Source organism: Geotrypetes seraphini, chromosome 7, assembly GCF_902459505.1.
Source record: "Geotrypetes seraphini chromosome 7, aGeoSer1.1, whole genome shotgun sequence".
In the NCBI taxonomy this organism is placed as follows: Eukaryota; Metazoa; Chordata; class Amphibia; order Gymnophiona; family Dermophiidae; genus Geotrypetes; species Geotrypetes seraphini.
Window position 1 is genome coordinate 122,883,654 of NC_047090.1, and position 17,314 is coordinate 122,900,967.

General features: G+C 44.5%; 1 protein-coding gene across 3 annotated transcripts in view; it reads right to left on the reverse strand.

Moving 5' to 3' along the window:
- The window catches only part of BUB1B (BUB1 mitotic checkpoint serine/threonine kinase B), a 287,868-nt gene that overhangs the window by 56,523 nt on the left and 214,031 nt on the right, over positions 1-17,314 (reverse strand). For all 3 annotated transcript variants that reach the window (XM_033953065.1, XM_033953063.1, XM_033953064.1), the window contains exons 14-15: positions 10,449-10,545; positions 6,199-6,473 (exon numbers count right to left, since the gene is read on the reverse strand). In XM_033953065.1, the coding sequence (XP_033808956.1) occupies positions 6,199-6,473; positions 10,449-10,545 (372 nt within the window). The remainder of the gene's footprint in view (positions 1-6,198; positions 6,474-10,448; positions 10,546-17,314) is intronic.

Consider the following 17,314-nt stretch of genomic DNA (forward strand, 5'->3'; position numbering starts at 1 on the left):
TAAGTGAGTCATTCTGGACAGATGGGACATACAAAAGCAGTCCCAGAAATCTAGGGCAGAATGACTAAATCAGCTCTTAACACTGAGGACCCAAAGGCAGAATCAGCGTGTGCATGCAGGATAAGACGACTGAATGAAGTATGTGTTAGAAAAGTCCAAGGCTGGAGGCAGTTTGGTAGACCCTGGCAGTATTGGCCAGAGTTCTGAGGAGCATCTGGTGAACAGACCGGCGGGGACAGTGGCAAGTGGCAGAGTGACCAGTATATGGTACCGGAAGCTGGCAAACATCTGGAGGGTCAATAAAGGGACAGAAGAAATACTCTTGAGAACACCTGGCGAGATGGAGTCCAGGGAGGACTCGACAAATGACTAGGAGGTGCTGGGAAGACATGGTTAGGGTTTTAAGGAAATGTATGGTGTGTGTATTTAACCCTGTATTTGTGTTTTAACAAAGAACAAAGGTGCCCAGGGGTGTGGATATGTGATAGGTAAAACCGCTCGGCCCAATCGCATGATGACAGCCTCTAAAAACTGACTGGCATTCAAAGCACAGGCTTGTAAAAGAACATTCGGAATGAGACAGTAGGCAGGCGCAGGAAATACATGACAGGGCAGGGTCCAGAATGACACACTTATCTACTAGAAAACATATTAGCAAGGTACGAACCTAATCTTTTTTTCTAGTGCAATAAGTGAGTCATTCTGGACAGATGGGACATACAAAAGCAGTCCCAGAAATCTAGGGCAGAATGACTAAATCAGCTCTTAACACTGAGGACCCAAAGGCAGAATCCTCTCTTGCCGCCAAATCCACTTTGTAAAACTTGGCAAATGTAAGTAGAGTGAACCAAGTTGCTACCCTACAAATCTCCACAGGGGAAACTGCCTTAGCTTCAGTCTATGACGAAGTCACACTTCTAGTCGAATGTGCCTTTACGTAACAGCAGACTTTCTCACACACAATATATGCCGACAAGATTGGGAGAGAAGCGCCATCCATCACAGAAAATGAGCATGGAAAAGCATCTCCGTGGTCCTAGTGCCGGCCGCTGAGAAAAACACAGGTGAGGAGAAATTTCTGTTACTCATTGTGGTTTCTTCGCTATAGGTGACTCTTTTTACTTTCTTTTTTTGGAAGAAAGAAGAAGAGGACTAAGACTACTTGCAGTTTCTCCTTTTGTTTTTTGCTTTCTAATAATTGCTAGTCTAGCTAATTCAGTTATGTAGTACTATCTCTTTTGTTTTTACAGTCTGTGAGGAAGAGAGGGGAGAGCTGCGACTTCATAGGAGCAGTCGAAGAAAAAACTGACAGGGAGAAGGGAGGGGCTCTAGGAGTAGGGTCCTCGCACATGCCCAGTAAGCTTCAAAGCTTAGCATAAGAACATAAGAATTGCTGCTGCTAGGTCAGACCAGTGGTCCATCATAGAAACATAGAAGATGACGGCAGAAAAGGGCTACAGCCCATCAAGTCTGCCCACTCTGCTTACCCACCCCCTGTCTATGCCCTAATGACCCAATTTCCTTATCTTGACCCTCGTAGGGATCCCACATGGGTATCCCATTTATTCTTAAAGTCTGGCACGCTGTCTGCCTCGATCTCCTGCACTGGAAGCTTGTTCCAATGATCAACCACTCTCTATGTGAAGAAATACTTTCTGGTGTCGCCATGAAATTTTCCGCTCCTGAGTTTGAGCGGGTGCTCTCTTGTGGCCGAGGGTCCCTTGAGAAAGAAAATATCATCTTCCACTTCGACACGTCCCGTGAGGTACTTAAATGTTTCGATCATGTCTCCCCTCTCCCTACGTTCCTCAAGAGTGTAGAGCTGCAATTTGTTCAGTCTCTCTTCGTACGAGAGACCCTTGAGCCCCGAGATCATCCTGGTGGTCGTCCGCTGAACCGATTCAATTCTGCGCACATCTTTACTGTAATGTGGCCTCCAGAATTGCACACAGTACTCCAGATGAGTTCTCACCATGGCCCTGTACAACGGCATTATGACTTCAGGCTTTCGGCTGACGAAACTTCTATTGATACAACCCAATATCTGCCTTGCCTTAGATGAAGCCTTCTCCACTTGATTGGCAGTTTTCATGTCTGCACTGATGATTACTCCTAAATCTCGTTCTGCTGAAGTCCTAGTTAAAGTTTTCTCCGTTCAAGAAGTACGTCCTGCATGGATTTCTGCTTCCGAGGTGCATGACCTTACATTTCTTAGCATTGATGCCTAGCTGCCAGGTTGAGGACCAACTTTCCAATGTAAGCAGGTCCTGTGCCATATAATTCTGTAAACTGCATTCACTTACTATATTACATAGTTTGGCGTCATCGGCGAATAGTGTTATTTTACCTTGAAGCCCTTGAGTCAGATCCCCTATGAATATGTTGAAAAGGAGTGGACCCAGGACCGAGCCCTGCGTCACTCCACTGGTCACCTCCGATGTTTTAGAGAGAGTACCATTAACCACCACCCTCTGAAGTCTGCCACTCAGCCAATCATTGACCCATGCAGTTAGTGTCTCTCCTAACCCCATCGATTCCATCTTGCTTAGCAGCCTGCAGTGTGGGACACTGTCAAAAGCTTTACTGAAGTCCAGGTACACAACGTCCAAAGACTCTCCCAAGTCCAACTTTCTTGTTACCCAGTCAAAGAAGCTGATGAGATTGGATTGGCAGGACCTACCCTTGGTGAATCCATGCTGACTGGGATCCCGAAGATTCCCTTCATTCAAGATCGTGTCCAATTTGCCCAGCAGTCCGCTCACATGGCAGTCCTTTGGTCAAAGACCAGTGCCATAAGACTAGCCCTACCTGCGTACATTCTGGTTCAGCAGAAACTTGTCTAAATTTGTCTTGAATCCCTGAAGGGTGTTTTCCCCTATGACAGACTCTGGAAGAGCATTCCAGTTTTCTACCACTCTCTGGGTGAAGAAAAAATTCCTTATGTTTGTACGGAATCTATCTCCTTTCAATTTTAGAGAGTGCCCTCTCGTTCTCCCTTCCTTGGAAAGGGTGAACATCCTGTCCTTATCTACTAAGTCTATTCCCTTCAGTACCTTGAATGTTTTGATCATGTCCCCTCTCAATCTCCTCTGTTCGAGGGAGAAGAGGCCCAGTTTCTCTAATCTTTCGCTGTACGGCAACTCCTCCATAAGCTAGGGGAGACCACTGGCTATCAGGCTCTGTCAGAGGACTTCACCTTCAAGAATGCCTGTATACCCCGATTGTCTCCAGAGAAACCGATTTCCACAGGGACAGTGATGGGGTAAGAAGGGGAGGGGTTTAAGTCTCTGAAGTTTGAGACTTCCCTACAAGTCCTGGCGGGTAGACAGAAATAACCCACTGTTCCCAGAACAAAGTGGGATTGTACAAGAAAACATATTATCATATTTCACTAAACAATAAAACATTCTGTATCCAATTTCCAGTAATATAAAAAAAAATCTTCATCCAATGAAAAAAAGGCTTCTACAATTAAAAAGGTCTTTAAAAGTGGGTTGTTTTTTTTTAAAAAAAATTTCTGCATATTATTCAACATCCTTATCTGTCCAGCCAAGTTGTTCCACACTTTCACTTCTGCAACAGATATTGCACTAGCTCTGGTATCTGCATTTTTAAACTAGTGCAATCTGTCTATTGATAAACACATTGCCATCTCAAATCTTGATGAATGTTGCAGATGATACCATGTCATAGCTTGAGATAAATACCGTGGTATTCCATGATGGTCTACCAATGAATCTGCGGGAGCAACACTATCATATTTTAAGAAAATGTTGAAAACTTATCTTTTTTAAAAATCAACTTCCGATCAGCTGGGGGAATTCAAGATGGTGGCAGCAGATTGCTTGCGCTCCTGAACCGATCTGGGAGCGTCTTATTCTAAGTCTCTTTTCGGTAACCAGATGCTGCACACGAAGCGTAAGGGGATAGTTCGGTTGGATTCCTCGACACCTCGAACTTCCTCCCCAATGCAGCGATCGATTAGGGAGTTTGCGACCATGCAGAATCCCACTGAGTTACCTGGGGTGTTGGCGGCGTTATCCCTCACACGAGGAGAAGTGGAGGACTTTGCTGTTCCTCCACCTCGACCTGCTCCAACCGCAGCACTGACTGAGGAGCTCTGCCGAATGAATGTTGCAGGGGAACCCCGGATCAAGGGACAGAGGTCGTGGGAGGAATGAAGGAGCAGGGGAACCTGGGAGTTGTAGGAAAATCCAGCTCTCAATCAATCAAGCCACCGGTGATTACATTAGAGAGCATTTGGGATGCTCTTGGTAGCCTGAATGTATCAGTGGCCAAGTCTTCTCAAGAAATAGCAGCTTTGGTAAGTACTGTTGACTCTTTGGGACTTAAATTAAAGGGGACTAATGAAGATTTTACTAAAGATTTAAAACAAGTTAACGATAAAGTTGAAAAACTCCAAGATTTGTCTTCTGGTTTAATAAAGGATAAAATACAATTGAATCGTAAGGTTGAACAGTTAGAAAACTTTAATCGTCGATTGAACATCCGTCTTTTGAATTTTCCTAAGATGCCTGGAGTATCCCCCTATTGAGATGTTTAAAAATATCTAGTTGAAATTTTCCCGATTGCATATCACCTGTTAATAAGATTTATTATCTGCCTTTGAGGAAAAAATGACAAGGGGTGGACTCAGAATTTAAACAAGTTAATTTGAACAATGAAGGAGTCCTGAATGTATCTGAACTTTTGGAATCAACAGTATCTTTATTATCTGAAGAATGACTTTACTGGTTTCACTAGTTTTTGAACAAGATGTTAATGCAATTTTCCATTTATATTTTCGTTCTTCACAGATAATGTTCTATGGGAAAAAAGTTTTCATATACCCTGATGTAGCCAGACAAACACAGGACTGTAGGAAACTATTTTTGGTAATGAGACCTGAAATAATCTCTTTGGGTGGTACATTTCTTTTGGCCTAGTTAAATATTTAGGGCTTAAATATGTGTTTTATTCTCCTGAACAGCTCCGAGCTTTCTTGGATTTGAAGAAGTTGGCCATGGGGAATGTTTAGGCTCAAAATGAGAACAGCAGTTTGAAAATGGGATTCTTAAGAATGCTGTTAAGCCTTTCCTGATTGATTAATTATATTAATTAATTATATGTATAATAAGTTTCTCTTCACTTAGTGGAATTCCTCCCTTATAATTTGAGGTCTAAGGAGCTATTGACTGCTTCTTTATTGTACAAAGATTTTGATTCTTTTTTCCTTTATTCAAATTTAAGCTGTATTGCTTTCAGAAGAGTTAATTCTTGTAAATTATTTTGAAAACTGATAAATAAATAAATAAAAATCAATTGGGGGATTTCGTTCAAGAGAGTATCCTTCCACCCCTTCCCAGACCGCCCTTTTTCTTCAGGAAATTCAAGCTCTGCTTCGTCTCTATGCCATCGAACCAGTTCCTCTGGACCAGCAGAACAGGGGGTTTTACTCCCATTACTTCCTTGTTCCGAAGAAGACGGGCGATCTGCGGCCCATTCTGGATCTCAGGGCTCTCAACAAATTTTGGGTCAAAGAAAAGTTTTGCATGTTGTCCCTGGCATCCCTTTATCCCCTTCTCGAGCAGAACGACTGGTTATGCTATCTGGATCTCAAGGAGGCCTACACTCACATTCCCATTCATCCAGCCTCCCGTCACTATCTCAGATTTGGGAAAACCATCTCCATATTCTTTAAAGAAAGAGGGACCCTCAAGCTTTACATTGAAAAATGCTGGTGTAGAAGGATTGAGATTGAGATACACTAAAGAATGACATGGGATTGTTTCCCGTGGTTATCTGTGGGGACGGGAATAGTGATGAATTATGTCACCAAGTCATTCTCTAATCTGCATATAATGGAGGTGAGTGGCATGCAAATCTGCCCCATGCATATTCATTAGAGCTATCCTGAAAACTTGACTGGCTGGTGGTCCTCCAGGACAGGACTGGGAACCACTACTCTAGGGGGACTGCACAGCCCACTTATAGACACCTTAGAAGTCAGAATTCTCAGTCTCCAGCTGCTGGTAGCGGTGTATAACGCCATTCTTCTGTGCTGGTCTGAAGAGATGCAATAGAAGGTGGTAACAGAAAACAGGGAGGAGAAAGTAAATAGAGAAGTGCACCCATGGCTTTTGATTTTCATCACAGAAAATAGTTCTACATACCCAAAAGCACCATGCCTCTCATTACCTTAGCTTCTTTACACCAAGAGCTTGATTGAAGGAAGAGTCCACACATTTGGGAGTTTGCTCACCAAGTGGCTGTCTCTCAGTCTCATTTATTGTCCTGCCTGAATCTGGCTCAGACTCAACTCGTTGTGCTGTAACACCATGAAAGGGAGTTGATACCACACATGCAGCCCTCATAAAGTCACATGTGTCTTCTGGGATAGGGAACAGGGTTTTATCATTGTGTTCGGTGACAATTGCTTCTTCATTTAAAGGTTCTATTCCAGCAAGATCATCCTAAAAAGCAAAGAAAACAGAACTTAAACAATGGCATGGCTAAACTTTTAGGTGGGCACTTTCAGTGCCTCCACATCAATGAAAGAATGGCATCCTATTACACACACAAAAAAACTCGTAACACTACATGGGTGTTATTATTTTTACTAGTGTTTAAGCCCGTTACATTAACGGGTGCTAGAGTACATGTCTGTCTGTTTTTTTTTAATTTGTCTCTCTCTCCTTGGATGCTGTCTGTCTGTCATTCTTTCTGTCTGTCTCTCCCTGGCCCCCTGTCTGTCTATCTTTATTTCTAACTCTATCCTCTTACCTCAATCCTGCATGTGCTCTTTTTTCTTTCTCTTCCCCACTTCCTTCCAACGTCTGCTCCCCCTGTCCCTCAGACTTCCATTCAGTGTCTGTCTCCCTCTCTCTATCCCTTCTATCTACTGTTCACCCTCTGTCTTGCCCCTTCCATTCACTGCCCTCTCTTCTCTTTCCATCCAGCGTCCGCCCTCTCTCTCTCTGTTCCATATGGCATCTCCTCCTTCTTTTCCCCCTTCCTTTTCCTTTGGTCTGGCATACATTCCTCCTTCCCTCCATGCCCTGTCATCTCTTCTTCCCTCCAAGCCATTCTCTCCCCCTCTGCTCCCTTTCCTCCTTGAACTTCATTGGGCAGCAGCAGCATTCATAATTCATTGCTGTTGCCGGCTTCAGGTCTTCCTCTCTGTCGGGTCGTCTTCCTGAAACAGAAAGTAGGCAGGACCCGCCAGAGAGGAAGGCCTGAATCCGGCAACAGCAGCGAATTGTAAATGCTGCTGCTGCCCGAAGAAGCCAGGATTTGAAAAATCCGAGGTAGACCGCTTCTCTTCCCTTCCAACCCAACCCCCGCTGACTCGGCTCCCTTATCCTTACCCTGCATCGCGGAAGCGTGAAGACTGAATGCCGGCAATCGGGGTGGCGAGGACGCGGCTCAGGAGACTGTGAGGTGTTGGCATGTGGCGGCACTCCACGAAGCCCTCCTCCCGGCAGCCGCCACCAGCACCAATCGGGACCAAGCTTGCCTGCGCTTCCTCCAGCGGTTAGTGAGTGAGGGTGGAAGGAGGGGAGTGGCTAGAATGATCCCTGCCTCTGCGTTTTAAAATGGAACGCGGCCACGGATCAGAAATCACAGCGGCAGGGATCACGAAATTTCAAGAGCGCATGCGCGCTCTAGGATTTTATTATATAGGATTTAACTTTGCTAGTCACTAAGGTTACTACTTGAAGGACTCACATCCAAGAATGAGTAAAATGGTGTGGTAGCCATATTAGTCAACTTTGAAAGTTAATATAAATAAAACAAAATAAGGAGATAAGGTGAAACCTTTTATTTTTATTAGACTAATACATTAGCTTATTAGACTAACAATACATTTTTTATTAGCTTTCGAAGGTAGCCCTTCTTCAGATCAAAAATAAGCAAATGTCCATTGACCAAGTATTGCAATGAATAGATATCATTTTTCCATTATAAGTACAAGGGCAGATGAAGTGGGGGGGGGGAGGAAGTTTCTGAATTCGTTTAAAAATTTAGTTCATTAGATAAAAATACTTAACTGATATATTTGATTGCATATAGTTTGGGAGGGATGGGAGGAAGGGGATTAAATCTTATATATTAATGTTAAATGATAAGAATTTCAAGTGATGTATTCAATTTTAATATGTCAATTATTTATACACTTGATGTAAGTGGTAAAATGAATAAAGAATTAAAAAAAAAAAATAAATAAAAATAAGCAAATGTTCAGTAGGTGGGAGAGGGCCGGATGCACAAAACTCTCTGATCATGTACCGATAATCGCAAAACCAGTTTGACTGGTTTAGTGACCAATGGAATTTGCCAATCAGATGTTGAAAACGGCTCATAATGTGCTTTTCTGTGTGGTTGTACATTCTCAGAATCTGGCATACAAATGACCTCATTACTATTAAAATGAAGTCATTAATATTAAAACCAGCTATCTGATTGATGGCCTAACACTGCATGCCATAATGGGATTGGTAATACCAACCCAAAAAACCGACACGTCTAGTGTTACTGACAGGTGAGACATGTTTTTTCATTTTTTTCTATGGGCACAGATGTGTATAACACATGCATATCTGGCCCATTAAAAAAAAAAAAAAAAAAAAAAAAAAATGAGGAGCCCCCCCCCCCCCCCCCCCCCGAACAAAAGTAGAGGCAGGAGGGATGCCCACTCTCTCCTGCTGCCATGAAACCCCACATGATAAGCCTAACCACCCCCCCTGCAAGACCCCCCCTCGTGGCACTTAAATAAAAATCAGGAGGGATGCCCACTTCCGCTTGCTGCTGTGACCCTCCCGCTAAACTTACCACCACCCAGGCCAGGACCCCCTGAACTGACTCCTTCCCTCTCCTTCCCCACTTTAACAAAAATCAGCAGGAGGGATGCCCACTCCCTTCTGACACCGGATGCTCACCATCCCTGGGAGGGGCCTTAGGCATCTGAGCCAATCAAGGCCTTAGGACCCTCCCCATGCATCCCAAGATGCACCGGGAAGGGAAAGGCCTGCCATTTTAAAGTAATTTAGTGGTGTGGAGGAGGGTGGAGGGTGTGGGGGTGGTTCGAGGGGGCATCCGGTGGCAGGAACAGTTTTTTCACAGAAAATCTGCAATCTACCGCTGAAGGAGTTCCCCGCAGGGTGAATCCGCAGCACCAGGGCAAGATCCGTGCCAAGAATAGATAAAATAATGAGAACTTTTAGAAAGTAAAAAATCATGAGCAGAAAAGATAGACCCTGCAGCTCAGGCTGTAGGAATGTAACTGGTTATCCTAGGGTAGTCTGCAGGAGATGACCATAGAGGGAGGGGCTAGAAATTGGTTTCAAGTATCCCTACAGTTTCCAGGCTGGAAGAGGTTGATTACCCTATGGTGAAGCTTCCAGAGGTTATTGTACAAGAAAAGGTGCTGCAGCTTGCTTCTGCTCCTTGAGAGTGTAGCTGGATTTGGAGGGTTTTACTGCTTCAAGCCACTGGTCAGCTATCATGCCACCATTTGGACCTCAGTCGGACTGACTATCTACCTCTCCAGGCCGCAGTGACTGCTGAAAAGAGAAGGGGGGGGGCAAAATCGCAGCCAGCACCGTGAGTGCCCCGAAGGACACTACTGATACCCAACAATCTGCACTCAAGTTCCTGACCGAGTCAAGGAAGGGAGCAAATGTTGAATACCCAGAACCTTGAGTTCCACAAATATTCAGCAATCTGGCTGAGCAGGCCCCGAAGGATGCACCTGCCAACTGCAGAGTCTATTCCTCTCTAAGCAGGCACAGCCAATCCTGGAATCACATATAATCCACTAACACAAAAAACCCCGCAAAAAACACTGCTCACCTACAGAAGGAAGAACTGAAGAGGGCAGCAAAGATCGGGGAGATGGAGCTGAAAAGCTGTGATTGACATCTTCTGCAGAATGCTCGTGAGCAGGCATGGACAACCTTATGGTTCACACAACGAAGGACTCATGAGGACAAGATGTCAAGTAATCAGCCAAGGGTGTATAGTTCAAGTCACTTTATTTGTAGATATGCCACAATGGCTCAAAGACTCAACACTCTTTTGGATTCTATGCCTTTATCAAGAGTCTGTCTTGAAAGTTGGCACAGTACGTATAGACACTCTGGGTCAAGCGCTAGTAAGGTGTAGGTAAAAGGAGTATAGAAACTAGTGTTCATCATACCATTCCTACTACACTGGAATACTTATGATTATTATTATTCAGTTGCCAGATACCAGAACATCACTTTATATCAAAACCAATTTTTACATTAACAATAGCAGAAAGATAATCATGGTGTTCAGGCAGGTCTTACAGCCTGTTTCCCATGAGTACTGAAAGGCTATACAGAGGTCTATGGCTTTATTCTTCTAATCAGTCAAGTTATTTGCATGTGGCCCTTACTGAGGGAGAGTAGAACTGCAGTCCTTACCGATACCTCTGGCATCACTCCTCCCCCCTTAGGGATAATAGGCACCTGAGGTTTAGAAACTGGCGCAAGAGGACGCCTAGCACAAGGAACAGGAACCCTAAAAAGACAACAAACCGTTATCACAAAGATGACTTGCACACTACTGACAGTAGATCATAACAAACAGCATGTCCAAATGAAAAAGCAATGTGATCATCAAAATATCTACTGTACCAAAATCTACACCTCACAGAAATTACACAGTGAACCAATGCTTTCAGGTATACTCAATTGTTCCACCTTCCTCCCCAACCCACCCCCCCAAGTCCCACAATTCACCTAAACAGTCAAATCTAAACCAGCAGAGGAGGAAATGATCCAATATGCAGCAGTTCAATTTCTCCTCATCCTGCTGCATAATCTGTGTACTATGGAAGATGGGAATGAGCAGAGTAAGGTGAGGACAATGTGCCATTTAGAGGAGGGGTGGGGAGAGCAGTCTGTCATTTAAAGGAGAAGGAGCAGAGAGGGTTAAGCAAGGTGATAGTGCCATGGAGGGGAAGCAGAGCAAGGTAAGTGTGCCTTACTGGAGGGGGCAAGAAAAAGAAGGGTCTAGAAAAAGAAGAAAGTGGTAAATTGGAAAGAGGAGGGGGTCAGTTCTATAGGGGAGTTTCATGGCAAAAGGAAGGAGTGGACTTCCCTCCTGCTGATTTTTAGTGAAGTGTTGGCGGGCCAGTTTGGCTGACTGGGGGGGGGATGCCATGGTGGCAATGGGCATCACTCCTGCCGATATTTAATGAAGTGCTGGGGGGGGGGGGGGCGATTTCACAGTTGGCATGAGAGTGTGGGCATAACCTCCTGCCTCTATTTTGGTTCGAGGGTCATGGGGGCTCACATTTTTTTTTAAGAGGCAAAAATTGTGCATGTGTAACATACGTACAACATCTGTGCCATTAAAAAAAGGGATAAAGCCCCACAGCTGAGTGGCAGGAGGCTGCTTTGGGGTTTCACCTGCCGGCTCTGCACATGTGTTAGCTTTCTCATCTGGTTCTGTGCATAAGACTGATTGGATGGTATTACGGCAGACCTCCGCAGAAACCATTTGCTGCAACCTTGTTGGAACATCAATCACTGTTTCAGAAATGGCCAAAATTAATAAGTATCAAAGATAGAGTTGTTACGTAAAAATTCAATTAATTGATGAAATACTACTTTCTCAAGAACTTTAGCTAGGAATGGCAAAGAGGATATAGATCTTTAATTGTCAGCAGAATTGGGATCCAGGGAGGGCTTCTTAAGAAGAGACTTCACAGCTGCTCATTTTAGACCATTGGGGACATTCCCATCTTGAAGTGATTTGTTGATTATATCAGCAAATAGAGAGGCAGATAGGTCTTTCAGGGATTTTATTATAGTGGTAAAGCAGATATCAAGGACATATCCTAAGTTGTTGACTTGTAAGAAGTAATAGACAATATCTTGAGATGACATCGTGTGCAAGGAATCCAACAACAGCACTGGGTCTAGTGGTGGTGGAGGTTCCAAGGAGAGGGTTTTGGAATAAAAAAGCATGGTGATAGAACAGAGTTTGGCAGAGAAACCACAGACAGTCTTTACTGTTCAGTAATTCACTGAGACAGGGGAACTTTATTATGTGTGGTGAAATTGGATATGATGAAAAACAGCTCTTTGGATTAACTCGGGAAGGATTCAATGATTCTGTTGAAGTATGCTTTTTTCGAGGATCATCCAGCCGGCTGTTGATTCCTCACTTATATTCAGAAAATCTGGTTGGTGTCCGCCACTTCCTCTCCATCCGAATTTGACTACTTGGATGGACTTAGTACTTCACGATATTGAAGAATTAGAAGAGAGATATAATTCTCCCCCTGATAACCTCACTAAGAATCAAAGACGAGCCTTACGGGAATTGCGTAATAATCAGGACATCATAATTGCCCGGGCCGACAAAGAGGGTGCCATCGTGATTCAGTCTCAAGACCAATATCACGCAGAAGCAACTAAGCAAGTAGATGATACCACTTTTTACAGATGCTTGCTGGATGATCCAATCGAGGAACTGAAGAGGGATATATCTCAAATAGTTTCACGTGCTTTAAAGAACAAGATGATCACGACAAGGGAAGCTGCTTTCCTTCGCCCTCCATTTCACACGACTCCGAGAATAAAATTTCTACCTAAAATTCATAAATCTTTACACAATCCCCCTGGCAGACCCATTGTGTCCATGATTCATTCGGTGTTGGAACCTTTATCAAAATTTATCAAAATTTCTGGATTTGTTTTTACAGAATGAGGTTTTAAAGATTAAATCCATGAGAGTTTGTGAACCAAGTTTCGGATATTGCCACCACATCAAGGTCGGCATTTATTATTTCAGTCTCTAATTCTAGAATCTTATTGCCTAAACTGTGTGCATTAACATACATAACCCTCCATACCCCGTGATTGCTAAGTCCCTGTGGGGAGTTTCTCACCTGGGGTAGTGTGACTCCTAGAGAATTGTTTGCAAAGGGGGCACTTACTTTGGACTTAGAATCGGAGTTTCAACTCACCTCGTCAGGATCGTTCCTTACTGCACTTGTATCTGAGTGGGTACCCTCCCCCGACTTACCTAGTTTAAAGCCCTAAGAAGCAGGCGGGCTAGTCGGTGTCCAAAGACGTGCTTATCCCTGCTGGTCAGATGGAGTCCGTCTGGTCCCTGAATTCCTTGCAACGCCTCTCTATGGTTCAGGAATCCGAAGTTCATTTCCCGGCACCATCCTTGAAGCCACTCGTTAGTCCTCAGTATACGCTCATCCCTGGCACTTCCTTTGCCTCTAACTGGGAGGATCGAGAAGACCACCTGCGCTCCTGTCTGCTTCAACCTCTCACCCAGGGCTCCAAAGTCTCAAGTTATGTTCTCCGGGGTGTTCTTAGCAGTGTCGTTTGTGCCAATGTGGATGAGGACCATGGGGAAGTGATCTTGGGGCTTGAGAAGCCTATCAAGACAGGCGGTGACATCTCGGACCCTGGCTCCAGGCAGACAGCAAACCTCCTTTGACTGCATATCCATTCTGCAGATTGGTCCCTCGGTGCCCCTCAGCATAGAGTCCCCAATGACTATTACTCTGCGCTTCTTTGGAGGGAGCCGATCAGTTGTCCCCGGAGTTGGAGCCGTGTGCTGGACTACCTCCAGAATAGCTCTGATGAACTGTAGATTCTGAGAGGGCTGAAAGTGGGATTTGGGAAAGTTGATTTTGAATCCCAAGCTTTGTAGGAACCACGTAGTCCGTTGGGTCGCCACAATAACCCCCTGTGATGTTGAATCTTTGATGAGCCAGTCATCTAGGTAGGGGATCACCTGAAGACCATGGTTCCTTAGGGCTGCTGCTACCACCACTAGGCACTTGGTGAACACTCTGGGAGATGATGCCAGGCCGAATGGTAGCACTCTGTACTGAAAATGCAGATTCCCCACCAGAAATCTGAGGTACTGAGGGGAGACCGGATGAATGGGAATGTGAGTGTAAGCCTCCTTGAGATCTAGAGAACATAATCAATCGTTCTGATCTAGAACATAGTAACATAGTAGATGACGGCAGATAAAGACCCGATGGTCCATTCAGTCTGCCCAACCTGATTCAATTTAAATTTTTTCTTCTTAGCTATTTCTGGGCAAGAATCCAAAGCTCTACACGGTACTGTGCTTGGGTTCCAACTGCCGAAATCTCCGTCAAAACCTACTCCAGTCCATCTACACCCTCCCAACCATTAAAGCCCTCTCCAGCCTATCCTCCCCCAAATGGCCATATATAGACCTTGCAAGTCTGCCCAATACTGGCCTTAATTCAATATTTAATATTATTTTTCGATTCTAGAAGGAGGTAGAGGGATGCCAGGGACAGCATGCAAAATTTTTCTTTGTTGAGAGCCCTGAGATCCAGTATGGTTCGTAGATCGTCCGTCTTCTTTGGAACTAGGAAGTAACAGGAATAAAACCCCCTGCTCTGCTGTTCCAGAGGAACTTCCTTGATGGCATGGAGATGAAGCAGAGCTTGAGCTTCCTGAAGAAGAAGAGCAGTCTGGGATGGATTGGAAGGATATTCTCTTGGAGGAAGATCTGGTGGAACCTGAGTGAAATGAAGAGCAATGTTCTCTCTAGCGCCTTTTAGCCGGGCGCCCCGCCCGGCTAGTTTAGGTGAGCGCCCAGCTGTCATCTTGGCTGCAAATTTGCCTCCGCCTGACTTTTTTTTTTTAAGTGCCAGAAAAAGGGTTTTCAGCTTTACTTTTTTAAACAATTTCCCTACTGCTGGTCAATTTTTACAATCACAGTTAGAGGCAGGGCTGCAGGCTCATTATGACCGAGTGTGCAAACAAGAAGAACCCGGTGTTTACTTTTGTTCTGCAGCTTATCGCGCAAGACAAGCTGGACATTGGTTCTCCTCATCTCCTGCACAAAGCGAAACCAATCAGAAAGAGAGGCAGAAGCTCGCAGCTGCGTGCTTCAGTAACTGCTGCTGGCTAACGGAGGGAGAAGGTACTTAAGAGAAATGAAGTAAGTCCGAGAAATAGATTCACTACAGGCTAAGGCGGGAGATAGGGCAGGGAGGGAAGCTTACAACTTGGTGTTCTTGCTTGCTTCGGGCTTTCCTCACTGCCAGGTCCTGCCTACTTTCTGTTTCTGTGAAGGCAGGACCTGGCAGCGAGGAAGGCACGAAGCAAGCAAGAACACCAAGCTGTAAGCTTCCCTCCATCGCTGACCTATCTCCTACCTCAGCCTGTAGCGAATCTGCCAACCGAGGTGGGGGGGGTTATGGGGGGAGAGAAATGCTGTTACTGCTGCACCCAATTGGGGGGAGAGAAATGCTGCTGCTGCACCCAATTGGTTGGGGGGGGAGGAAGACCAAGGAAATGAGAGGAGAGGAGAGGAAAGAGAGATGCCAAGACTATAGGAGGGAGGGAAAGGAAAGGAGATACCAGACCATGGAGGGAGAGGGAGAGATGTCACGGCATATGGGGGGAGAAGGAGACAGATGCCAGACCAGGGGAAAGGAAGGAAGGAGGGAGAGAAAGGAAGGAATGGGTGGGGGAGATTGAAGGAGAGGAGAGAGATGCCAGGGCATGGGGGGGGGAGGGAAGGGAAACTAAGGAGAGAAATGCCAGACCAGAGGGAAAGGAAAGAAAGGTGCCAGAGCAAGGAAGCAGAGGGAGACATAAAAGAGGAGAGAGATTCCAGGGCAAGAGAAGAGGGATGGAAAGAGAAATGATGCTGGAGCAGCACCCAATTGGGGAGGGGGAAGAGAAGTGCTGCTGCTGCACCCAATTGGGGAGAGAGAGGGGAGAAGGAAGACCAGGGAAAGGAGAGGAAAGAGATGCCAAGACCATAGGAGGGAGGGAAAGGAAAGGAGCTACCAGACCATGGGGGGGGGGAGATGTCAGGGCATATGGGGGAAGGGGAGGAGACAGATGCCAGACCAGGTGAAAGTAAGGAAGGAGAGAAAGGAAGGAGAAGAGATGCCAGATAATGGAGTGGAAGGGGGGGAGATGGAAGGAAAAGAGAGAGATGCCAGGGAATGGGGGGAGAGAAGGGAATGAGATAGAGATTGCAGAGCATAGTGGAAGTGGTGGAGACAAAAAAATGGAGAGGGGGTGAAGCTGAAATGAATCATGTACAAAGGAGAGAAAGGGCACAGGATATACAGTTTATTGAAGGGACATAGAAAGACGGAAGATGCCATATGGAACAGAGAGAGGGCGGGTAGTGGATGCAAGGGGTAGAGATAGAGAGGGCAGAGGCTGGGTGGAAGGGGCAAAGAGAGAGGACAGATGTTGCATGGAAGGGAGCGAGGACAAACATTGAATAGAAAGAAGAGAGTGAAGAGAAGATGATTAAAGCAGAAATGACAAAAGGTAGAAAAAAAATTTTTGTTGTTACTTTACGAAGAATCAAGTAGTATTGTAACTGTATTGATTAAAGTTTATCAATAGGAAATGGAAATAAGGCAATTTTTTGGGGACTAAACCCCTTTCCTCAGGTCAGGGCAGGATACCATAACAGCAGTATACTGTACTGTTTTAAAGAAAGATTTGGCCTCTGAAAGCTAATTACTACTAATTGAAAAATGGATTAGTCCAATAAAATGGTATTTTCTTATTTCTCCCTTCCCTGTTTTATTTATATTTGTTAATTTGTAAAGTGGTGATTGTTATGTAGCAGTTTTTTCAAATTTACATCTACTGTCTATATTTTGCACAGTATTAGGGTATGTGTCACTGTTTCTGTGGTGTTGCATTGTATGCAGAGTCTGGTTTCTTGGCGTTTCAGTTTAACTTTTGTCTACATATTTCTATTTTTAGTTTGTGATTATTCCATATTGGGCGAGGGTCTATCTCTGTTCTGTGTGTATGAAAAGGACATGGCTTTCTGTTAGCAATGAATGTACAGGATCAATTGACTGTGCAGGATCTGGCTTGTTTAGTTTTACAATGCATGTGTTGGTGTTCTAGTGCTCACTGCAGTGTTTAAGATGCTGCCTTTTCCTAGGTGCACCCTTGTTGTATAACTCTTGGATTATTACTAAAAATAACTTTTTTTATATGGAGGAGGGGGTTATTAAAAAATGATCAGCACTGGCTGTCATATATACTAGGTACGCCACTGGATTTAATGACCCTATTCTAACTTTACTGTTGATGTAGGTGTTGTCTCACCCCCACACACACTATAAAGAATTAAATTAAAGCTGTATTAACATCAAGCAGCTTTCAAATGACATTATAAGCAAATAAAAATAAAATATTTTTTTAATACATTGCTAATTATTACCTGCATTTTTACCTAAACTGTTTTGCCTAGCTCTCACTTTGATTTTTATCTGCTACTT